Source organism: Psammomys obesus, unplaced genomic scaffold, assembly GCF_907164565.1.
Source record: "Psammomys obesus unplaced genomic scaffold, mPsaObe1.curated_primary_1811, whole genome shotgun sequence".
NCBI classification, from domain to species: domain Eukaryota; kingdom Metazoa; phylum Chordata; class Mammalia; order Rodentia; family Muridae; genus Psammomys; species Psammomys obesus.
The window spans coordinates 8339609-8364818 of record NW_026590677.1 but is presented as its reverse complement, the minus strand read 5'-3'; the positions used below and the strand labels follow the sequence as shown (position 1 = coordinate 8364818).

General features: G+C 41.2%; 2 protein-coding genes across 3 annotated transcripts; one reads left to right on the top strand and one right to left on the bottom strand.

Moving 5' to 3' along the window:
- Window positions 1–9854: 9854 nt before the first annotated feature.
- Window positions 9855–21174, bottom strand: Slc25a53 (solute carrier family 25 member 53). Of its 2 annotated transcripts, none has more exons than XM_055608309.1 (2): window positions 21041–21174; window positions 9855–12311 (listed from the first exon to the last, which is right to left on the bottom strand). In XM_055608309.1, exon 2 carries the CDS (start codon window positions 12278–12280, stop codon window positions 11363–11365), a length of 918 nt encoding a protein of 305 aa, XP_055464284.1. In that variant the 5' UTR covers window positions 12281–12311; window positions 21041–21174; the 3' UTR covers window positions 9855–11362. The 2 variants fall into 2 exon arrangements, with proteins under 2 accessions (XP_055464284.1, XP_055464283.1); XM_055608308.1 differs by lacking the exon at window positions 21041–21174 and adding an exon at window positions 16343–16354.
- A 229-nt stretch (window positions 21175–21403) lies between these two features.
- Window positions 21404–24438, top strand: Zcchc18 (zinc finger CCHC-type containing 18). The gene is given in 5 exon segments (XM_055608314.1): window positions 21404–21506; window positions 22676–22877; window positions 22880–23165; window positions 23167–23473; window positions 23476–24438. Coding segments are annotated over 4 exon segments (1194 nt in total). The 5' UTR covers window positions 21404–21506; window positions 22676–22795; the 3' UTR covers window positions 23995–24438.
- Window positions 24439–25210: the final 772 nt, after the last annotated feature.

The following is a 25210-nucleotide window of genomic DNA, read 5'->3' as shown; positions in this document are numbered from 1 at the left end:
TTCTAGTATCTTCTGTAGGGTTGGTTTGCTGTATAGATATTGCGTAAATTTAGTTTTGTCATGGAATATTTTGTTTTCTCCATCTATGTTGATTGAAAGCTTTGCAGGGTATAGTAGTCTCGGTTGACATTTGTGATCTCTTAGAGTCTCCATGATGCTTGCCCAGGCCCTTCTGGCTTTCATAGTTTCTGATGAGAAGTCTGGTGTGATTCTGATAGGTCTACCTTCATATGTTACTTGGCCTTTTTCCCTTGCTGCTTTTAATATCTTTTCTTTGTTCTGTAGATTTAGTGTTTTGACTATGATGTGACGTGATGTGTTTCTTTTCTGGTCTAGTCTATTTGGTGTTCTGTAGGCCTCTTGTATATTTATGGACATCTCTTTCTTTAAGTTGGGAAAATTTTCTTCTATGATTTTTTTGAAAATATTTTCTGGACCTTGGAGCCTGGAGTCTTCTTTTTCATCAATTCCTATTATTCTTAGATTTTGTCTTTTCATAGCATCCTTGATTTCTTGGATATTTTGTGATTGGAATTTTTCTGATTTTACTTTTTCTTTGAGAGAAGTATCAATTTCTGCAAGTGTGTCTTCAGCTCCAGAGATTCTCTCTTCCATCTCTTGTATTCTGTTGGTGATGCTTACTTTTGTGGTTCCTGATCTTTTCTCCAAGTTCTCCAGCTCAAGAGTTTTCTCATTTTGTGTTTTCTTTATTGATTCTAATTCTGTTTTCATGCCTTGCACCATTTCTTTTATGTGTTTGAATTTGGATTCCTGTCTCTCTACGATGGACTCTATTTCTTTGTTCATTTCCTTTTTGTATGCCACTAATTTCTTCTCTACTTGTGCCTCTATTTGTTTGGCTATGTTTGCCTGTGTTTCTTTAAGGGTTTTGTCTATTTCTTCTTTCTTTACCTCCAATTGACTGGCCATCTCTTTGAAAGATTTGTTCATTTCCTCCTTATGAGCCTCAAATAATTGAGCAAGCATGGCTTTAAGGTCATTTTCCTGTGCTTCTGATGAATTGGAATATCCATCGATTTTGGGGTTTGCTGGTGAAGTCATGATGTCCTGATTTATGTTGGAAATGTTCTTTCGCCTACCCCTGGCCATTGGCTTATCTGAGACCTTCCCTGTTTGTTTTTGGATTCAGCCGATCAGACTGTTACTGTCTCTCTCTCGAGTCTGGAGAATTCTTCAGGAAGTTGAGAGAGGTCCCGTGTCCTTAGCGTATGCTGAGGACTAGCTGTACCTGTGGGAGGAAAGTACGCAGGCGCAAACAGAGGCAAATGCAAGCGTGCGTGCGTGTGTGTGTATATGTGTGTGTGTGTGTGTGTAAGTGGGTGTGGGCGTGTGTCTCGAGGGACAGAGTGATGGCTAATGTTGAACCCTTGAGTGTGTGGGAGGGGCTCTGCAATGTATATGTCGCAGGCGCTAGTGATGATCGCAGCGCAATTTCTGGCATTAACTGCCTTAACTCCTCAATTAGACCCACAGAGCAGGAACTTCAATGTTCCAAGTGCCCCTCTGTTTCCCAAAGTGGGTATATGGGTAGGAGGGGGTTCGATGCCTGGCTTCTGTTTTAGAAGAAGCCAGGATCAGTGGAGCTGCAGATTCTCAAGGGTGCACTCACTTACAGGCAGGACACTTGGCAGAGATCGGCTTATCTGGGCTGTCTGCTCTCTGGTTTGGCCCTGCTTCTTTGATGTGCTCCGCCAGTTCCGTGCTGCTGTCACTGCCAGGTTATGAGGTCTTGCTGCAGCTGGAGATTTCAGGGTGGTCACGTCAGTGGGAATCGGGGTAACCAGCCTTTCTGTTCTCTGGTTTGGCCCTGGTTAGTCTTAAACTGGAGGGCTGATGTGCCCCGCCAGCTCAGTGCTGCTCCGCCGCCAGGTTAGAAAGTCCCGCTGTAACTGGAGACTGGGTTGCTAGTCCAGATGCTTTCTGGGAAGTCCTGGGGTCTCTTTACTGTGCTCTCCAAGCTTCGGAGGCCCAGCGCCTGGTGTGTCTAGCTTGTATGGCGTTTCTGTCTGGTTTTGGTGAGTATATAGCGTATTCTCTGTCACTGTGGTATTGGGCGGGCCGTACCGTCAGTGATCGCGATCCTGCGGAGCTAGTATGGCGTCTAGCAGACTCGGGCCCTGGGAGGATGGTGCAGCTGCCGCGCGTGAATCTGGGGCTCCGAGACACAGTACTGCTGGCCTTTGCCGATAAAGGACTTGGGGCTCAGCCTCAGTGGCTGCAGGCCCCAGGCAGTTAGGTCTGCGCTGAGAAAGGCGAGTCTCTTGTATTGTTGATGCTTGTGTGTGTAGTTCCTGTTTTCTTCTCTAGGCTTTCCATCTCCAGGATTCCCTAATTTTATTTTTTTTCTTTATTGCTTCTATTTCCATTTCCAGGTCTTGAACAATTTTATTCATTCTCTTCACCTGTTTGATTGTATTTTCCTATATTTCTTTAAAGGATTTATTCATTTTCTCTTTAAATGCCCCTACCATCTTTATAATGTTGGATTTAAAATCATGTTCTTGTGCTTTGGCTGTGTTAGGATATCCAGCAATTGCTGCAGTAGGATAGATGGGCTCTGGGGTGCCATATTGCCCTTGCTCTTTTTTATTTTGTTGTTAAGCCAGCCATTAGCCTTCTGCTTGTCTCTGGTGCCACCTGACTCCTGGGTGCTCCTGGGGCTAGCAGACCTCCTTCTGAAGGCAGGCAGATCTCTAGCTTTGATGATGTAGCTCAGGGCACAAAGCTCAGCTCACCAATGCTGCCTGTGCACCAGGAGGACCTGGTGGGCAGGGGATTTTCCAGGGAAGGGTCTAGCCTGGATGTTCCTGTGGCTAGCAGACCTATTTGCGAAGGCAGATAGAGCATTGGCCTGGATGATGGTGTTCAGTGAACCTTTGATTTTTTTCTGATTCTGTGAAAAATAGTATTTTTTTTCTTGAAATGAAAGAACGATGCTGTATTTGCAAGAAACAATCTTGTCATGAGAATGTTCTTTTGCTGTCAATAATTTGTAAAAACATAAACAACTATGGCTGAGGAGATGTTTTACTGGGTAAAGTTCTTGCTTTGCAGTCATGACTAGCTGAATTTTGATCCCTAGTACCATGTAAAAAGGCCAGTGGGGCAATTAACGTCAGTAACTCCAGTGCTGGGAGACAGAGAGAGTAAGATCCTGAAGGTTGGCTAGGACAACAAGTCTTTTCAAATTGGAGATTTCCAGGTTTAGTAAGAGACCCTCTCTCAAAAAGTAAGGTAGGACTCAACAAGGAATACATTCACCCTTAACCCCCACCCAATGCACACACCAGGGTAGAGAAGAAGGGGAAAAAGCCAAGTAATAAAATCCAAAACTTTTTTTTTAAATTGTGAGGAAGGGGCTGGAGTAATAGCTCAGATGGGCAAGTAAGAGTACCTGAGTCCAATTTTCAAAACCACATACAAAAAAAGCCGATTACAGTGTCAAACACTTTTTTCCTGCTATCAGATAGGCTCGTCCTCAGGCTCACTGGCCAGCCAGCCAGCTTAGGCTACTTGACAAGTACCAGGCCAACATGTAGTGGAAGTCTGGGGTTTTTTGGAGATTCAGTTGTGTTGTGAGGTGTGTATGTGCATTTTTTTTAAATCCCAAGTGTAGAATTTTAGTTTGAGCTTTAGTCTATCCACAACTGTTAATTTCTCATGTGGGGCATGGCCTGCCACATGCATCATGGAGAAGCACTCTAGGGCTATGTGTATATATATTTGAGAACCCAGAAAGAGTGGTGTGTTGTGCTGGCAAATTGCCTATAGTAGGCAATACTATACAGACAGTGTATTTGTAGATACAGACAGTGTGGCAGTTTGGAACAGACAGATGGAGAGAAATGCTTTTGGCTGCAGCAGCTTGGAGAAGACTGCTGGCTGCATTTGCTGTTGATGGAGATTGATATATCCCCCCAAGACCTCTCAATCCTAAACAGCCAGGAGAAGTAAAGGGGTCTGCACCCCATCTCCCCACTAACCTCCTTTTACCTACTTAGGGTTGGGGGGTTGGTAGAAAGGAGATAGAGACATAAACACCCCCCAAATAAAGTAGAGTTTTGAAAATTAAAGTTACACCAACATGAAACCTTATCTTTAAAAAAAAAAATCAAGGTAGATGTCATCTGGCCTCCACATACATATGCCACCTATGTAGATGTAAACACATGCACATACATGCAGATATCTTTTAATAATTGTACTATGCACACACACAAAATATATAACTTAAGAATATTATGAAACTTTGAGAAACATTAAAATTAGATTCTCAATTATGTTTACATTAAAATAACAGTTTTCTATTTATTTGTCATGATGTTAAAAATTGAACATAGGGTTTTCTGAGTGCTAGGAGATGGATATTCTACCACTGAAGTATATCCATAGCCCTCAGTTTTTGCCTACTTATGCTAAAATTAAAGGCTTGACATCTTTTGGATAAAATGAAATCTATTTGTTTTTGTAGACAGTAATAAAAATAGTTAAATTCTGAAGGAACAGATATAATGTGAGACTTTCCCTATTTGATCCCAAGACTTCTTCCTTTTATATGATTCCAATTTTACTTTATTTTACTTTATTTTCATTTAAAAAGTACTGTAGCGGAACTCAATGGCTGTCTCTTTGACCTCCCCATCCCCCAAGGGAGGAGCAGTCCTGCTAGGCCACAGAGGAGGACTTTGCAGCCAGTCTTGAAGATACTTGATAAAACAGGGTCAGATGAAAGGGGAGGAGGTCCTCCACAATCAATGGACTTGGAAAGGGGCAAGGAGGAGATGAGGGAGGGAGAGTGGGATTAGGAAGGAATGAGGGAGCGGGATACAGCTGGAATACAGAGTTAATAAAATGTAACTAATAATAAAAAAAATAAAAAAATTCTGTAGCAATTAACACATCGTTTAAATTAAGCCTTGAGATTTCCATCCCTGTTAAACTCTTCTGTGTAGGCATAAGTTTATTGTGTAATTCAAATGTTGATTTCTGTAACACCCCCCCCCCACCAATTTTGATGCAATCCTTGTTCTGAGAATCTCTTGTCTCAATGTTGTGTAAACTCTGCTTCCCAATTGTCCTCTGATATATCAATAAAGCAATTAACAGCCAATCGCTGAGAAGAGGAGAGAATAGGGCTGAACTTCCTGCCACTAAGAGGAGGAGGTAAGAAGAGAAAGTGGGGGATTTTTGCCTCAGTAGAGGTGAAGTGGCTGGAGTAGGGAAAGCTACAAAGTACAAGTATCCCAGTGACATAAACTGGGAGGAAACCAAATTAGCTTAGAGGGTTAACAAAAGAGTAATAACTGTGCAGTTATTGTGTTGTGAAGCTTATTATCAAACAAATATAAAAGAGTCAATTATTTGTGTGGTAGTGGGATTAAGAGAGAATCGAAGAAACACAGTTTTATAAAAATAACTTTAACACTTCTAATTACCTCATTTTAATTAATTAATTAATTAATTAATTAATTAATTAATTGACTTTACAGCCCCTTCCTCCTTTACTCCTAGTCCTTCCTCCTACCTCTGCCACTTCATGTACTCTTACCTGCTTTCTTTTAAAAAGGGGGAGGCCTCTTATGGATATCAACCAGACTTGGTATACCAAGTTGCAGTAAGATTAGGTACCTCCTCTCCCATTAAGGCTTGACAAAGCAGCCCAGTTAGGGGAAAGGGTCTCAAAGGCAGACAATGGAGTCAGAGACATCCCTGACTCTGTTGAAAGTCCCACATGAAGACCAAGTTACACAATTGTAACATATATGCAGATGGCCTAGGTCAGTCCCATGCAGGCACCCTAGTTGGTAGTTCGGTCTTTATGAGCCATTATAGACTCAGATTATTTGATTCTGTGTGTTTTCTTGTGGTGTCCTTAACCCCTCAGCTCCCTACAATCCTTCCTCCTTCTCTTCTCCAGGATTCTCCAAGTTCCTCCCTAATGTTTGGCTCTGGGTCTCTGCATCAGTTTCCATCAGCTGCTGAATGAAACCTCTCACATAACAGTTATGCTAGGCTCTGCCTGCAAGTACAGCAGAATATTATTAACAGTTTTGGGAGTTGGCTCTCTTTCATAGGATGGGTCTCAAGCTGGACCAGTCATTGGTGGGTCATTTTCTCAACTTCTGCTCCACCTTTCCAGCTGCATATCTTGTAGGCAAAACAAATTGTGGTACTAAGGTTTTGTGTCTGGGTTGGTGTCCCAATATTTCCTCTGGAAGTTTTGCCTGGGTAAAGGAGGTGGCTGGTTCAGGCTTCATATACCCCATCACTAGGAGTTTTACCCACGGTCACCCTTATACATTCTTGGAAATTTCCATTGCCCTAGGTTTCTAGCTTGTCCCAGAGATGTCCTTGCATTCCAATACTCTCTCTCTCCTTTCCCCGCCTCATCCAAGACTTCTTTTTAAAGCTACAATATAAGGCAATGGTATGATGGCACAGCCTTATACATGTAAAACATTGGAACAGAACAGCAAAGAATATACAAATGCTTCATTATTTGATAGAATTTTGTCATAAATGAATATGGAGAGAAAGGCTTATCAACAAATGATATTAGGATACCTGTGTATTTATTGAGAGAATATGGAAATGGACCTCTAGCCTCATAGTGTTTCCTTGCTAGAGATTGAACCTAGGGCTTTCAACATGCTAGTAAAGCATTCTATCTCCAGCCAGTATCCTCACATTTTACATAAAATTAATTCCAAATATATTGGAGAAATAAATGTGAAAGAAAAAACTAAGACTGTTTGTTCAAAGAAAGATTTCTTTGAGATAAAGACATGCTAACTGTAAAGAGAATAGACTAACAATGTGCCTTACAATTATCAAAAGAAAACATAAAGGCAATGACAAAATAACTAAGTGAGGAAAGTTGTACGCAACATATATATAAGACAATAGACTGAAGTTAGAACAAATAACTCCCATAAATAAATTTGAAAAAGTGGCAAAAATGCAAAAGAAAAACTGTCAAATGTCTTCAATAAATGTTTAGCAAAAGTCCTAATGTCCAATAGGCACATGGAAATGTGCTCAACATTATTAATAACCAGAAAAACCAAAGCAGGAGACTTCATTTTGCTGCTACTGGGTTGGAAAAATTCAGGTAATACCAAGTGTTGGTCTGCAGGTGGAGCAACAAAAACTGGTGAACATGCCATTAGAAAAATGTTAGGCAGCATTTGGTTAAATTGAAAGTGTTTACACTCCACAAACCAGCAATGCCAGTCTTAGAAAAATATCTCACAGACACATGTGTTTATGTAGACAAGGTGAAATTACTTATGGCTAAATCATAATATATATATTTGTCTATTTTAACCTATTTTATATGCTGGTGTTAAACTCAAAATTTAATATGTCTTTAAACCAATAAAGGTGTTTATTAGCTCCTTATTCTGTTGATCTCAAGTCCTAAAAGTAATTTTTCAAATATGAAAATGACTAAATTATCATCACAAAATGAAGTATTAATGTTGCTATTTAAATTCACTGGACAATAATTTTACTCAGAATATTTAAATGAAAATAATCAATAGGTCTATGTAAGTTTACAGCATTGCCTAGGTTTTTATATAAACTGACTTTTGAAAAATCAAATAAATTATACCATGCTTTGTTTATAAATATTTGCATATAATTCCATAACTTCAAATTTAAACATATACGCTTAAAACTTATGTGTAAAGCAATTAGAGAAAATTTAAACAATTACCACAAATTAGTCTTAAAATATGGCATGTGAAATTTTGTAATATTTTGCAATTGGGATTGGGACTATTGCTCAGTTCAACTGCTTTCCAAGCATATTAGAAGGCTCTGGGTTTGATCTCCACATAAATGGGACATGTTGATGCATACCTGCAATCCCAGAACTTGGGAGATGAAGGCAGAAGACAGGAAGATCACAAGTTTAAGGTCATCCTTGTCAATATAAGGAGTTCAAGACTGGCCTGGACTAGAGACTCTGGGTCAAAAACTGTCTAGTAGTAATTGCATTTTATGCACTTATTTATTTTGTGGTTCTGGGGATGTCTTTGAAGATTCTAGGTAAGGCCTCTAGCACTGAGCTACAGCACTACAGAATTATCAGAAAGATTTTTTTTTAAAAAAAGAACTTGAATATATGAATACCATTTCTATAAACATTGAAAGTGAGTTATGGGTTGGTCATTGTGGTGTGCCCCTTTAATCCCAGCACTTGAGAGTCAGAGACAGGTGGATCTCTGAGTTTGAGGCTAACCTGGTCTATCTTGTGGAGATGGGGTTGAGATAGAATTTCTCTGTGTAAATAGCCCTGGCTGTCCTGGAACTCTCTATAGATCAGCCTGGCCTTGAACTCACAGAGTTCCATCTGCCTCTGCCTCCCGAGTGCTGGGATTACAAGTGTGCACCACCAGTGTTTGGCTGCCAGCCTGGTAGATAAAGTAAGTTCTAAGACAGCAATGGCTACACAGAGAAGACCTGTCTCAAAAAAAGGGGGGGCAATGTATGCAGTTTTCAGTCTAGGAAAACGTGTTTCTCTGTATATAGACAGAATGCATGCTCAAATAATATAGCAAATGAGATAAAATGTTAATAGTCAGATCTGAGTAAAGGCTATGTAGATGTTCTTTAAACTTTATGCATGAAAATTCTCTATAAGCTCAAATTTATTTCTAAATCATTTATTAGAATGGAGAAGGGGATACAAATTGACAGAGTGATATCAGGGAATCTATAGTGTACTTGGAGATAAATGCATCTTTTGGATAAAGATATAGGGGAATAGTGTTCATTATTTCTCTTCAGCTAGTTACACATCTTTGTGAACAATATTTTCTCTTGGAAGTTAGACATAAGTATAACTACCTGCTGCTCTATCTTTATTTCTGAGTATGTATTGTACCTCTTTGAATGGACAATTCAAAGAGTATTGATTGATACCCATCAGTATCCATGGGGATTTGGTTGAAGACTCTCTGGAAATACCAAAAGCAGCTATTCCTGAAGTCCCATATTTTCAAAACTTGTATAAATCTGTTTGCATGAAACATACATTTTATTGTTTCATTTTTGTTTATGTTTTTTTTTTTAATTTTGTGGGGAGGGAGGAGTTGAGGCATGATCTCATGAAGCCCACACTGTCCTGGAATTATGTAGTATAGGCTGCCCTTGAATCCCTATTCCTCTTATCCCCATATAAGGGGATTAAAGATATGTCATGATGCCCTGTTTTATCCCACATATTTTAAATCATTTCTAGTTTATTTATAGTATCTAATACATGGTTAAGTGATCTGAAAATTATTTTTATACCATGTTGTTTGAATGTATAACAAGCAAAAAATGCTGCACATATTCAAGACATGTGTAGTCCCCCCACAAATATTTTCTATCTATAATTCATAAAAGCAGAATCTGCAGGTAAAAAAAGCTAACAACATTGCCCCAGTCTACTCACATTTACTATATGGAAGCTTATCAGCAGCTCTTCTGGAAGGCCATTTTGTATTGACCTTCTTGGTAAATAAATACTAGCATTCTTATGGCCTGTAATCCTGATTTTAATGCCTGTAGCATTCAGTGATGAATTCTCATTGGTAGACAAATGGGTTGTTATAAAGGACAACTTTGGTTCAGTAGGTAGGTGTGGATGAAGAAATTTATCATGGTATCATGTATGAAGCAAGAACTGTTATACATGCCATCTTAAAAATACTCAAACTTCTTGAGCTGAAGGAGTAGGACAGTTGTGCAATATGATTCTGTTTGTGAAATTTTGGTGCTAAAGTCATTATAATAGCAAGCATATTGTAAATACCACAAACTCACTAGATATTCTGGTTGAACACAATTTTATTATTATTGTTATTATCATTAGCATTATAATTAGCACAAAACTAAATCCACTATTAAAAGAAAATGAACACATCCCAAAGGCATGTGTCTTGTTGACAATGGGTCAGTAACATTATCTTCATGTAATAGGGATAGCACCCTGAAGATATAGACCATATCACAGCTTGATAATCAATTCAATAATTCACAAACTTTATTGAGCACCTAGGCACAATGGAGGATTTAAGAATACATATAAGAATCCCTGCTTTCAAGAAGTTTACAATCTAGTAGGAGGTACTGAAGAACAGCAAGAACATAGGGCCACATTGGATCAGTAACATAACGGAATCAGTGCATGTTGATGAGCTGTTGGAAGGGGGTATCACAAAATTAATGTCACATTCATATAGGTGGGGGGATAGAGAATGAGCTCCATACAGGCAGAGGTATCGGAGCTGTACTTTTGTAAATTGGAGGCCTTTTATTAGCGCGAGGGGGGGAATGCAGTGCAAGTAGTGAGGACAGTGAAGGCAGAGTAAGGCCTTGGATAAGTTCATGGAATGTTTGGGGAGAGAAAAACATACATGGTGCAGTCCATGCATGTGGTGTGATAATATACAGAGAGTTATATGGGGTCCACATTGTCAATGGCTCTGAATGACAGGATAAGATCATTATACTGTAGTTGCTATATAGTTGTCCACATCAACAGAATTAGCAATTAGTTGTGAAGAGATATGGTCATGTTAGTTCCAGGTTTCGTATAGAAACTTAAGTGGTTTGTAGGCATTGTAATCACACATACACACACACATATGTATATAAACATACATAAATACGTACATGTGTGTGCGTTAGCCCTAACAGAGAACACCAAACCAAACTATAGGGCTCTTTTTTTTTTCTATTTGGCATGTACTTAAATTAATTAAACCTCTTGCTTCAAAGCCTTTATTCTTTCTATCCAGGAACCAAATGTCTTCATGTGTCCAGCATGTTCCATTCTTGTGGCATCTGATTTGTAATCAGAGTGGGTACCCTGAAAGTGGGACCCATAGCTTAAAATGAGAGCGGCTGTGGTAGAGGCAGTGAACAGTGTCAGTAAAATATAGGCATCTCTGAAGTTGGCCTCAAAGCCTAGTACAGTTTGTTAAAATTAGAGTTCTACTCAGTCTAGTCAGGAGGACTCCAGACTCACAGTACTGAGTAGAGTCTTCTTTTAAAGTTTCCTTTTATTTGGAAAAAAACCTTAAAGGAATGACATTTAATCTGGGCTACAGATTATTTAAAGACTCCAGGTTCTGAGGCTACTGAAGCTGTGCATAGACTTGGGAGACTTTCTTTGACCAAGTAATCCTGGTAGGCTTTGTCCATGACTAACAGGTAAAAAGGTAGGAGCTTCTCCCATGCAGAGACAGTTTAAAGACAGTAAATAGCAATTGTATTACATAATCAAGACAAAGAAATATACTATACACAACCAACCAGTGAAGATACCATAGCCACACTTCATTTAGTCAGTATCTTTCTTGGTGTGAGCCTTTCTCTGCAAGAAGTCATGAATAGCAGTAGTGAGGCCCCATGTCACACTGGATCTGAGGATGATCAAGGATCCTCCTCTATAAATCAAGAGTACTTTTCGACCTCGAGTGTCCCATACATCTTGTGCTGAAGCCCACAGGCTTGGCATTCTCTGCCAGCCAATATGAGACTGCATATTGGCAACTAGCACAATCAGAGGATACAGAACCAGGCAGGTGATTGTTCCATTGACACTACCAGACACCAAAGCAGGAACCCAATGGGGCAGTCCTTGCCTTGCCAAGCCATCCTGGATAGGATCCTTGAAGGAGAAATAGAGAGCACTTCCCAGGCTGTTTCTGACAAGGAGTGGCCAGAAACCACGATAATATCCCAATGACAGCCGCCCCCAAAGCCCATAAGAATTGAATTCCTTAAGAATGCTGAAGGTGCTAGGGAAGCTGGCTTGCTTTCTAGCATCCTGAAGCACATTCTGTACTCTTTCAAAGGGGCTGAGTGCTACAGCTTCTACTACACCAGACATGAGCCCTGCCATCCAGCGCTGTCCAAGGGAATGTGGCCCAACTGGGGAGAAAAAGCACAGCAGACTATCATAAGTGCCAAACAACAGAGTCCCTTGCAGGGTCTTGGAGAGAAGAGGAGGGTAGATGCCCCGGTAGAAGTACTGAGGGCCTTCATGCCAAAGCTGTCTCACAGCCTCTGACACTGCCACAGCATGAATTTGCTGCCGGAACACCACCTTATAGATAGGAAAGGTCAGAAAAGTAGACATAAAGTTGGAAATGGCCCCAAGGGTGTAGGCCTGTGAGTGCCAGATTTTCTTTCCTGCAACTTCTGCTTGTGTCCTGTGTTGAAGCTCCTTCCCAGCAGAGTTATTCTGTTCCTCCATGCTGAAGACAACTGGACACAGATGGAAGAAACTAGTAAGAAGAGACAAGAAGTTAGGCTAATAGTCTAAATGTCTTGGCAAGCGTTTTCCTGATTTGGTCTGACACAGAAACATGAAAAACTCAGGCGTCAGGAAACACTTTTAGGTTTATCAACCTTAAATGAAAATTTTAATTTGTTTCCCTCAATAGTCTGTGTTATTTTAGTGACACAATAAAGTTCAAACATTCAAAGAATTATGACTAAAAATTATAGAAATGGAGAAAGGGGGTTTTAAAACCAATCACCTTAATTCTTTTTCTTTTTCTTTTGGTTTTTCGAAACAGGGTTGCTCTGTGTGGCTTTGGGTGGCTTGGACTAGCTTTGTAGACCAGGTTGGACCTGAACTCATAGAGATCTGCCTGCTTCTGCCTCCACAGGTGTTGGGATTAAAAACATGCTCCATCACACCCAGCTTTTACCTTAATTCTAACCAAAAAAACTTTGCATTTTAAAAATGTACATATGTGCATGTGAGAGTTCACCCACAGAGGCCAGAATAGGACATTGCATCTCATGGAGTTACAGACACTGTGATTGACCTATTGTGGGGCTAGGAACTAAACCTTGGTCCTCTGCTGAGCTGTTGCTTCATCCCCCAAACTTTGCATTTTATTACTCTACTAGAAAAGCAACGTGTTTCCCTCTTTCCCAAACTACTTTTTGCCATGTTTCAGGTTACTTTGTATGTGTCAGGTAAGTCTACAAGCAGATTCACAGGCTCCACCCCACAATTTCTTTTTGGTGTGTGTATGTGTTATCATATGTTTATGTTTATGTTAGTGTTTGTGTGTGTGTGTGCAGGTATACAGCTGTGGGTGGGTGTGTGCATTCGTGTACATGAATGCATATAATCGTAGAGGCTAGAAATTGGTACTGTTGGTCTTCTACAAGTCTCCAACTTCTCTTTTGAAATAGGGCATCTCGCTGAAACTGAAGCTCACCAATTTGGTAAGAATAGCTGACCCAAGAGTTCTAGAGATCCTCCTGTCATCGCCTTCCCAGCTCCAGAACTACATGCATGTGCCACCATGCCTGGCATTTTCATGTAGAGTCTGGGGATCCAGGCATGGATCCTCATGCTTGCTGAACAAGCCTTTCACTGATTCAGCCTTCTCCTCATCAAAACCTTTTTAGGGTGCTAAAAAGTTGCAATGCAGACTTCCTTTTAAAGTCAGTTGTAAATTTGGGGGTGAGAACCTCCTCTTATTTACGTCTGTAGATTCATGCCCAAAATATAGTTGTCTCATGCCAATACCTTACTCCTCCATAATTGAAGGGAGGAAAAAGCAGCTGCTTCTGAAAGTTTCATACCATGTCACTCAACACCTGGCAATTTTCAGACTTTACCTCTTATGTACATAGCTATATAATACAGCAGGATTTCTCATTTTGTGCTCTACTGACATTTGGGGCAAGATAATTATTTTTAGTCTTAGTCACTGAAGGATGTTTATCAGTGTGCCTGGCTACTATGCACTGTCTAACAGAAGCACCAGTAAGGATCCACATTTGTGATAATCAAAAAATCACTATCTGGGGATATAGCTCAGCTGACAGAGTGTTTTCCTGCTGTTACTAAAACCTATGTTTGATCCCTATCACTATATAAACTGTATACAGGGGTGTCTATGTATAACCCATCATGTGGGAAGTAAACATACTGGGATGAGAAGTTCAAGGCCATCCTCAACTACTTATCAAGTTCAAGGCCAAATGAGGAAATATGAGACATTCCCTCCCCCGTCCTTAAGAAATCTTAAGACATGGAGAAGTAGTATTTGAATCAATTTGGAGGCCAGGACACAGAAGGTAACTTTACAATCAAGAAAAAAACAAGAGCTAGATGTGGTAGCATAAACGTGGGGTCTGAGCTACTTGGCAGGCTGAGGTAGGAGAGGATCACTTGAATTTGAACCTGAATTTCAATGCTTCCTGAATAACATAGTGAAACCTTGTCAGGAAGGAAGGACAGAAGGAAGGAATAATGGTGAAAGAAGGGGGGAGGGAGAAAGGGAAAGAGAGGGAAGGTAGGCTTGCATAGGACTGAGAAGAGAGGGTGTTCAGCAGTGGCAGCTGGCATATCAGGGAAAGGAAGCATACAGCTGGCCAGGTAGAAACAAGGAAGGAGAGAGTACTTGTTGATCAGAATGGAAGGCAGGCAGAAACAGAAAGTCTAGCAACAATTGTGGACAACAAGTTTCACACACTGGGACACTGTGGTCTGTGGTTGAGACTCTGATTATGTTAATTAGGTTATCTGGATCACTCAGTAGGGACAATGGGCTGATCAGGATGAGGCCCAGAGTGAGGAGTAGAGGCAAGCTATGCAGCCTTCTCTAGGATGCTGTATTTACAGCTTGCCTTAGAGAGCCTTTCCTAGAATCACCCTACTTAACTCTGCTTGGTCCTAGTCTCTTGTCCTGTCCCCCCAAAATACCATTTTGCACCCCCTTTTGCACAGGCCACACTTCATTTCTTGGTGATGGTGGGGGTAGCTCAACCTTCTGTGCTCTGCCCATTACCACCCCCCTGCTCCCAGCATTTCATGTTATCCTCAGAACCCACTTCACCTTCAAGACCAGAAGGAAAGTAGAAGGGTCTTTGTTCCTGGGAATCCCTTGGCTGAGAACTTGTCAAGGGCAAAGATTCAAGAGGACCATTTCTTGCATCCTTTCAAAATAATTCTGGGCTCCTGGCAGTCACTTCCATATCAAATGAGCCAAAGGGGGCCCTCCCCACATCTTCCTGCCTAGGTCACTCAGACCTCCAAAGTTAATGGAGCCTGGAACAGTCTACAGCTCTCTGTTCCAAATCTTACCTTGGCCTTAGTAAGGACAAGTGATGATATAAAGGCTTTTCAAGTCATCTAACCCTGGGTTCAGTAACATTCCAGTTCATACCCACCATTTTATAAAGATATGTACGTCACTCCAAACGACAGTCTGACTTAGTAGAAGGAAAAGCTTTGGCACACCTACATTGTAAGCTCTGGTTCATATTTTATAGGACTTTAGAAATTTAATAGTGTCTTGGAACCTCTTTTGCGTTAGTTATAAAATTATCAGGCAGGGAAAACTCTTTGGTAGGCATCCCCTAAACTGTATTCTGTCACAAGGGCTTAAATATGGGAGACTCTGTACCTGTGCCACTAAGTCCTTCTACCATTTATGCCAATAATTTTGAGGTATTAAAAATAAAAAGTGATTTAGAAACATCATATTTTAAATATCACATACATCATTTTATAAATCTAAGTACTTGTATTTTACCCAGGGAAGAAAGTTCGTATTTCTCTTGGAAATTTTTCTCTGAAGATATTTTGGGAGACAAATAGATGTAGAACTGCATTCTTTTTTCATCACTTACATAGCTGTGTGATCTGGCAGGGTGTGGGGGGTGGAAAGGCAGGACTTTCACTGTCTCACATTCTTCAGCTACAAAGTGATGACAAATAAGGCTTACACAGAAGGCTGTGTAAAGATTAGTAACAAAATGAGATAAAGTTGCTGAAAATTTATGACTTGGGGACTTTAAAAAATGTCATTCCCAACCTCATTGTCTGTATTCACAGAGTACATGTTCCTGAAGACAAGCTAAAGCCAGATAAAGTGGCATGCTGGAACATATCCACTATTCCTGTAGGAGCCAGGGAAGAGCTTTCTTCTATAAATTCAAAGGCTCAACATAATCCTCCAGAAGAATCTGGCACCCTAACATTAATTTCAAAGTATGGCATGGAGAATGGGCTTGGAGGCTTCCTTGAACAGTTATCATCTAAATCCTGTGATCTGTCTCCTATGTCTACAAACCAAATCACATGAGTATATGGGAACTAAGGCTTCCCAGACTAGTCTAGTGAAGATGGGTATCATGGGTGGGCATCCTAAGAATCAGGCCTGCATATATCTGTTCATTTGGGGAATTGACAACCAGGCCTTGGGTCAATTAAAAAACTTGTATTGATCATCTTTTAAGTCATAGGTAAATCATTATGGAGCAAAAGATGTGCAGGATTTGGTACCTGTCCTCAAGACACAGGAATTTAGTAGGGTAGATAGTTCAGCAATGGACTAATCCACACTGGAAGACAAAATAAAAATATTCATGGTCCAAGAAGAGACAAGAACAATGTATTTTACACAGGACAAGGAAAAATCAATATTGGTAAGGATGTGGAGAAAAGACAACCAGGATACACTATTTATGGGGCACAGACACTGTAAATATCAATCGGAAGGGTCCTCAAAAAAATCAAAATAGATAAAGCATATGATTCAGATATTCCACTCCTGAGTTTATACCTGGAAAAAATAAAAGTCTACCAAAGAGACAGCTGAATTGTCCAAGTATGTTGTTACACTATGCACAATGATTGCTACAAATCAGCATAAGTACCCATTAACAAATGAATGGATAATGAAAATGATGTATGTAGTTTAGTAAATGGAGTATTATTCCACCACAAAGAAGAGTAAAACCTATCATCTGCAGCAGAATGGAAGAAACTGGATGATATTATGTTAAGTGAAATTAATCAGGAACAGGAAATCAAATATAGCATGCTTTTATGTGTCCAAATTTAAAATTGTAGACCTGTAAGTAGAAGAGTAATTGTTATTGATTGGAAAGGTAAGGAGTATAAGAAGGATGGTTCAATATGATTGATGCATGCTGTATTCACATAAGGCAATATTATACTGAACCCCATTCAAGTGCTAGAGATCTGCAAAAGTCAGGAGTCACTCTTCCCATAGGATTTCTCAAGACTTCCCAGTGCACTAAAATGTGTAATTAATATGTGTTAATAATTTTTTAAGGAAAGATGTGACATAATCTTTAAATAAGTCCACTCTTGTTAGGTGATGAAGTGGAAACAGATGTTTTAGGCTAAGGAAGAGACCTAAAGGACAAAAATTAATGTTGGCACGGGTAGGTACTTCTAGAACAGTAATTTTCAACCTGTGGGTTGTGACCCCATTAGGGGTTTAACGACCCTTTCACAGGGGTGTCTTAAGGCCAGCTGCATATCAGATATTTATGTTATGATTTATAACTAGCAAAATTAAAGTTATGAAGTAACAATGAAATAATTTTATGGTTGGGGGTTACCACAACATGAGTAACTGCATTAAGGGTTTGCAGCATTAGGGAGATTGAGAACCACTGTCCTAGAACAGTATGCTTGGCCTTTATATTCATAGAAGAAATATCTTCTCTGGCTCCCATAGGAATACTGGTTATATTTCTGCAAGCTGCTTTACCTGATCCTGACTGAGATTCAGGAATATATATTCTGTGAAGACAGAACAGCCATGATGCTGGTGGTAGACAGTGAAACACAAAACAGACAGAGCAGAGGCTAACATCAAGGAATCACAATGAGGGTCATGTTTATTTTCTCCACTGATGTATGTTGCAGAGAACAAAACATTGGAGTCAGCCAACCCTCATTTTCAATTCTACTCTGCCATTTCCTAGCTTTATGACCTTGGTCAATTCTCTCCAACCCTCTGAACCTTACTATCATTATTCTTTTCTTTTATATTTCTTTCTTATTTTTGGTATGGAAAGGTGGTACAGCATGCTTGTGGAGGTCAGGGAACAACTGCGGCCTCAGTTCTCTTATTCCACCCCATGGCTTCCCGGATTGACCTCAGGTCATCAGGCTTAGTAGCAGGTACATTTAACAGAAGCCATATCAACCCCTGTATCATTAGTTTTAAAGTGATTTTCATGAAGATCACATGTAATAAAGTATATGAAGAGCTTGTGTTGCAAGTTTCATGTCTCAGAGTGAATCAGTAGCAGCTAAGGTCTAATTATGACAAAATTGCTAACGTGGAATGGCTGCATTTGGATCTTCTATTACAATGATTTCTTTCATCCTGTTTTTTCTCCTTCAGTGTTAAGAATCAAAGTCAGGTTTTGTTTTGTTTTGTCTTAACATACTAAGAAGATACTATTCTGCTAGACTGCATACCCAGCCCTGCAGGTTACATTTATGCTTTTCCTCTCAAAATGGAAAAGGAAAGTATTCATAGGTTCTGGAGTTTGGCAGCCCTGGGCTAACATCCCAGTGTGTCCACTTCCAAATAGTGTAGCCTTATACAAGAGACTTCACCTCCTTGAAACTCAATATTCTTTTCTGAAAAAAATAAAAAGGTACACAATGCCTGTGTCAGCAGGGCTGCCAAGAAGTTTAAATGAGATAGCAGATGGAAAGTTCCTGGCACAGAGGACTCCTGCTGCCAAAACTAACCACTATTATTTCATCTGAAAGCTTTATCTCCTTACCTTCAGGCTTTTAAGGTTCATTTGTCAAAATTGGAAAATATGGCCTCATTAGAACCATCATTTGCTGCACACTCCCACACATGTGGCCAGAGATAAATGATGTTCTGTATCCCAACAGACTTTGCTGGTAACTGTTCTAAAACATTCTTGCTTCAATGTCTAAACCTAACCACAATCTATTCTCTTCGTTATTTTTTTTATCAGAACTCTTAGTCTATCCTTAATTTTTTGCTCCTAGCCACCAGGTCCAACATAGCATCTACTTTGATGATGAAGCCAATGTAAACACAGACAAAGGCTCTGCTGTGAAGTTGTTGTCTTGTCTGATGTCATGGTGCTCGGGAACAGAAGCAAGAGTATGAAGCAAACCCACCAGGTACTCCTAGCCCCACGCCAACTCTTCAAGGTGAGCTACCTGCCTCCTATGTGCCTACCATGCTCTTTCCTTTCTACCACCACTATCTCCACTCCTCCATCCCCATGAGAAAGACTACAACATTAATGCGGAGGGAGCTTCCTTCCAAAATTGGATTGTGTATGCAATTCTAGTCATTACAGTTGTAAATAAGAAAGCAGACAGAAATAGGTGAAATACCTTTACAGACTGAAGATGAAGTCAACGGCAATTGCAGGTTGGTTCAAATGGTTCAAATGGTTCCTGTGCTTACAAGCATCAGGAATCAAACGTGAACCATACAGGGGCCACCCTAGCCACCATCTCCATTAGAGAAGTAGAACCTGCTGTCTAAGAACCAGAAGGCAGGGAAAGTGGAGCAGGTTTTCTAGCCTCTGGCTTCATGGCCCATTCGCTCTGGGCAGCCTTGCATGCCGTTTCCATGGAGTTGCTCCTTCTCTGGGGCCAGTGATGCCAAATCCAGCAATGGAGAAGTCCCCTGAAGAGCTCACAGAAGGGCAACCTAGCAACCTATCCTTGAGCCAGGAAATGAAAGAGCTATATCAACGGCAGAGCACTGTGGTTGGGGGTGGGGGGTGGGAGGATTAGATCAAATAGTATTTTGTTTCTCACACTTCTCCCTCAAGCAGGTATTGAAAGAGGAAGTTGTTATGAAGATTGTAGGGCAGCGGTTCTTAACTGTTTGGAGGCCATGGGCCTATCTGAAAATTCACAGAGCCCATGGTATCAGAAAGAAGTGGTCAAATTCTTTGCATGTTATTTCAAGAAGGACTTGAGGTAGGAACTTCTGTTCTGGAATTTAGGTTCGTGACAAATAGACTGTGGACAAACATTTAAGTTGCAGATACTGATGGCCATTTACTGATGATAACGTTCAGCATGGTATGGTGTTTAGAACAGAGGTTCACAGCTTCTCTACAACCTAGAGTCAATTAGAGCAACAGGTATAATACAAATGACATTATTCATCCCAAGTCCCAGTGAGGCCAGATCCTCAGAGCTGGAGCCCAGGAATGTGCATCTCGAATAAAACCTCAAAAATGACTCTGTGATAGCCAGCTGGACACTCATACTTTAGCTCCTGGTAGACCAAATTCTGGATTAAGAGCTCTGGCTTCACAGTGAAATTTTAGGCCAATTTCCTTTGGGGTCGTACAGAAATGTTGCTATTTTTATACACAGGTGGTTTATTTTAGTGTAAAAAAATGTGAGCAGAAAAGTGCCTCCGTTTCCTCTTCAGTATAATGCATATCATAAAGATTGCCTTCCTCTTCTTTCCCATCTCTCCCCACTTCCCGCTTCGGCACAATCATTTCTTCAGCCAAGCTGCTGAGACAGTTGGTGGATACATATGTAAGAGTGAGAATGCTCTCTCTGGGCAGCCCATCAGGGCAAACTGTTGGCATCAGCACAGAGGAAAACGCTGACATCAACAGAACAGCTGACTGAGGTGTAAAATCCGACACTACTAGGTTCTTTGCTGCATGATACAGGACAAGATGCCAAAGCTCCTGGTGTCTCAGTTTTCTCATCGGTAAGTTGCAGACAGCAGTTCTTGGCCATTAATTTTATGTAGCCCTAAACTGGTCCTCTGGTCCTCTCGTCCTCATTTTAGCTTTTCTAACCCTTAATCTAACACTAAGGAGAGGTGTTTAAAAGTGTAACCTTTGAGTTTAGATGCCAGGACTGGAGTGTGAGCTGTTAATTCTGTGCTCCCTACCCGTACTGCCTAGGTGCTAAATCCCTCTCCCTGTTAAATGGGTACACTGCTGTGTTTTATCACAAGACTGATGAGAAGAATAAATGAGATGTCCGTGCAAGCACTTTGGCCACACAGAAAGCGCTTAGCAATTACTACCCCCTATTCCCTATACAAAGGTGAAGAACTCTCATTGTTCACTTGCTTTTGGTCCCACCTCATGTTTAAGGCATCCGGTCGCAAAGCATCAGAGGAGAGCCAAGACGGAAGGCGATAGGAAGAAGGGAAGAGAGGGGAAGCTACAAACTCACAAGTGAAATGTAAATGGGCCAGGTCCGTGAGTCCAAGCTGCACTTGACGCTGGTGTGCCCGCTTCCGCGCCAGTCTGCTGCAGCCCCCTCCAGCAGGTCCCCCCTCTCGGGCAGGCATTAACATCCTGGCCCAGGCTTTGCTGGGAGGCCGTCCCTGCGCACCGCTGATTGGCCACTCTACTCCTCTCGTCATGCTCTTTTGTCTCAATGGGCAAAGGCTAAAAGCAGCCTCGACTGCTCAGCAGACTGAACTGGAGGGCGGGACCAGCTGCAGCTAGTTGCCTTGGAAACGGCTGCTGCTACTCCGCTACCACTGGCTGGGCAACTCTGCAAAGAGGCTAGCTCTGTTGGGTAGCCCAGACATCTCAGTGGCTGAGGCGCCATCCTTTCTCCTGCAGGGCCCAAGAGATGAGACAGCTATTCACAACTCCTGGGCATCCATCCTCTGCCCATCTACAAAGTCCAGGTAAGTAAAGAGAGGTGCAACCGCATAATGTGGAGATGGGAGGATGAAACCTTAACATTTTGGCCTTCAGAACTGGCAAACTTCAAAGCAAGGGAGTGAATACCCTAGTGGCCGAGCTATATGGTAGGATGAGTTGAGCTTTACCTAGATGCTACCTACAGTTGAAATTTGCCTGGATTGGAGAGAGGACTTTTTTTTAACCCCAGTGTGGTCGCAAAAGGCAGAGGGAAAAATTCACAATCAGTCATTTCTTCCTGGATAGAAATACAGAGGTAGAAAGGTATCCAACTTATCTTCCCTTTTCTCCATGGCAGCTCAAATTTGAATTTTCTGTTATCTCTTCCTGGGTAGAAACACAGAGGTGAGAAGGTATCCGACTTCTCTCTCTCCCTCTCTCTTTCTCTTTTTCTTCATGGAAGCTCATCAAAGCCAATTTCAAATTTGAATTCTGTGTGACTGATTGTGGAGCTGGTAGGATGGGGGAGGGGTAGACCCTTTGGCTTTTATTCTGAAGGGTTTCCCCCCTGGTGACAGTGGAGCCAGTGAAGGATGATGAGACTGCTTCTGGTAAGGCCCTTCTCTTCCTTTCCCTTTGCTGTGGGCACAGTCTAAACTAGAGGTCCAGAACAACTGGATCTGAGAAGACTGTGGACAGATAGAGATCAGCCCTACCCAGGACCATAGAAAGCACCTTTTGCAAAGGCTGGGCTTGAAAGAAAGGTGAAAGCCAGTTTCTGAGCTCTGGTAAGAATTGAGGGAAAGGGGGATGGCCCTGTACAGGGTGCGGGCATGGAATGGGACATTGCTATCTAAAATCTTTCAGGCCTTACTCATTAACATAATTTCGTGAGGCTTACTCTATTGTCCTCTACTTTAAGAGCCTAGTATGGGCTCCAAAGGCTGCTGTATCTAGAATTCCAAGCAACAGTTGTTGCTTCTTCTAGAGAACAGGCAGTGAGTTGGGGTACAGTGGGGTGGGAGTAAATGTGTCTCTGACAAAGGCATCACTAGCACAGAGAAATTATTGCTCCTGAAGGTTGTTAAGTCCCAGTTTCCTGCTGAGTAGTTTTACGGCAGTAGACAAATATTCAATACTGTAGAAAATGTGATTAGAAGCTTGTTTCAGAGTCCACTGTATTATTGAACCCTTTTTCTTCTTTCTTTTACAGTTCCTACCCTGAGACAAGGAAGACAGTGCCAAGGAACGTTTCTTTGGGGGTTTCTTCAGATTGGTTTTGTTCCCAGAAAGCCCAAGCATTTTTTATTTGGAAATCCAATTGTTGTCAGACATGGCTAGCATGCTTGCTCAAATGGGTAACAGTAGGCGGTAGAATGCAGCTTTTCTGCCCTTGGTCCATTCCATGCTGAGGTCGCTGGGAGGAATCTTGTTCCTTTCATAGCCAACATGGCAGAGAGAAACATGAAGTAGTTCTCTGGGAGGGCAGAGACAGCCCAGGGGGAAGAAACCTTTGAGAACTAGCTAAGCCAAGTCCACAGGGTCCTACCAGATTGGCATATGCCTGAGGAGGAAAAGCTTAGATGGCTGATGAGAAACCATAGGGGCCTTGCCTGGGAGGTCATGCGTTTGCTCCAGGATGCCAATCCTAATCTAAAGGTGGCAGAATTTTTTTGGGCAATGAAGTTTGTGTTTGGAGAGTCTAACAGCACATGGTGATTTTTAAAAATCCCTGCAAGCACAGGGAGAGAAACCATCCCTGTGTGTGATCCCTTTAGAGATACAGCTACAGCATGCTATTCAGGCTGGGGTCCTGGCTGAGAGTGAAGCAAACAGGACTGGCTTGCATCAGCTCCTTGTAGGGGCTAAGCTCAGTAGGGACCTTTGCATCAAGCTTAAGGGTCTTCTCCAAATGCATGTACATAATGAGCAGGATGGCCTTCCTGATTTCTTGGAGTTAATCAGAAGGGTAAGGGAGAAAGAAGATTGGGATGACACTTTTCTTAAAAAAATAAGCTGCCCAGAAGATCTGAGACAATAATGGAGAGGTCACCCAGCCCTGTAATATTTCAGGGTCTCCTGCCCTAAATGATAACCAGTGCTGACTGCAATGTGATAGAGATAGATGATCCACAGGATGACTCAGATGAAGATGTGATCCTGGTGGAGTCTGAGGACCCCTCACTCTCATCCTCATGAGCCCCAACTCTCAAAGGCAGAGCCACTACTCAGGATCAAATGCTAGTTATTGAATCTCCCAACAATTTTGATGAGTCTCCTTCCATCAGTAGTGGTTCTGGGCAAAGGAATAATGGGCCGGGGGATCTTCGGAAAACCGGAAAGCAAAAGTACCTAATCTGCTGTCACCACTGTGGTGAAGAGGGCCATGCAAAGGAAATTTGTGACAATACCAGCAACAAGGCCCAGGTGTTTGAGAATCTGGTAGTCACTCTGCAGGTGGTGACTCATGGAGAGATCAAAATCCTCTGCACCATACTAAGGTGGGAGACTCAGCCCCAGGTCAATGTTTAACTCCTCTTAGAAGCTGAATCTGGAAAAAAAAAAAAAACAAAAAACAGGGATAGGGTAGGCTTCTAACTGAAGGAATTCATTCAAAACCAGTTTTCTTTGGAGAAGGAAAAGCAGACTCAGACTCATATACCACATAACAGAGAGGGATGGTCCCACATAATTCCTTGCTCATTCCACTGACTGCTTAATGGTTGTTTCTCTGTGTGCGTCTTTCTGTGCTGATTTTAATCTCTCCATGAAGTGTTTTTTTTTTTTAACGTTCCAAATGAAATTTTAAAAATGAAAACATTAAAGTACACGTGAAAATCTCACCCTGATACAATCACTGTCAACTCTTTGGTGAATGTCCTTCTGTATATTTCTCTGTACCTGTGTGCCCAAAATATAATTGCTGTTCTATACTACGCATTTTTTTCAACAATTAGTATGTATTGTGGTCTTCTATATAAATGAATATATAAGCTTCTAATTTAATGTCATGCATACTATATCTTCGGAGAAGATAAATAAAAACAGAAACTAAATTGTAACAGCTATAGTAGGGGAGTTTTACTTAAAGGTAAGAAGGGATGCTAAATGAACTAAAAATCTCTTTAAAGTCTCTTAAAACAACTGGCCATCCTCTCAGTTTACAGAGCCATCTGTACCAACTAGTTAATGTCTCACTGTCCTCAAATATTTCTTGAGAAATCTGCCCATGGGCCAAAAAGGAGCTATCCCTGTCTGTTTCTGCCTCACCTTCGGCCTGAGATCAGAGGCTGAAGATGACTTCTGATATCTGTCTTTGAGCATCTTTCTTGTGGGTGGTACATTAATCTTTATACTTAAAAGACAGACAGGGAGTGATTCCATATAAAACTGACAGAAGAATGTGATGAATGCTGACCTAAAGATCTGATGCATTTGTAAAAGACTTATTTTTATTTGAAGTGTAGGACCTTTTTGCCTGCATGTATTATATGAGCTGACAGAGGCTAGAAGTCTGTGTTAGATTCCCTGTAACTGGGGTTTGTAAGCTACCATATAGATAAGTACTGTGAACTAAACCTAGGCCTTTGAGGGTAAAAAGTGCTCTCAACTGCTGAGATATCTCTGCAACCATACTATGAATCATTTTACCCCAATATAACAGGGTATACTCAGGTCTGAGAGGAGAGTGTGCAACAGAGGCAACTGCCGTGTCAGGAAGAGAAATTAAGGCCAAGTGGTACATGCA

Bases quoted from the DNA above. Each gene is read 5' to 3' on its own strand.
- Slc25a53 (XM_055608309.1), bottom strand. From the start codon at position 12,280: ATGGAGGAACAGAATAACTCTGCTGGGAAGGAGCTTCAACACAGGACA.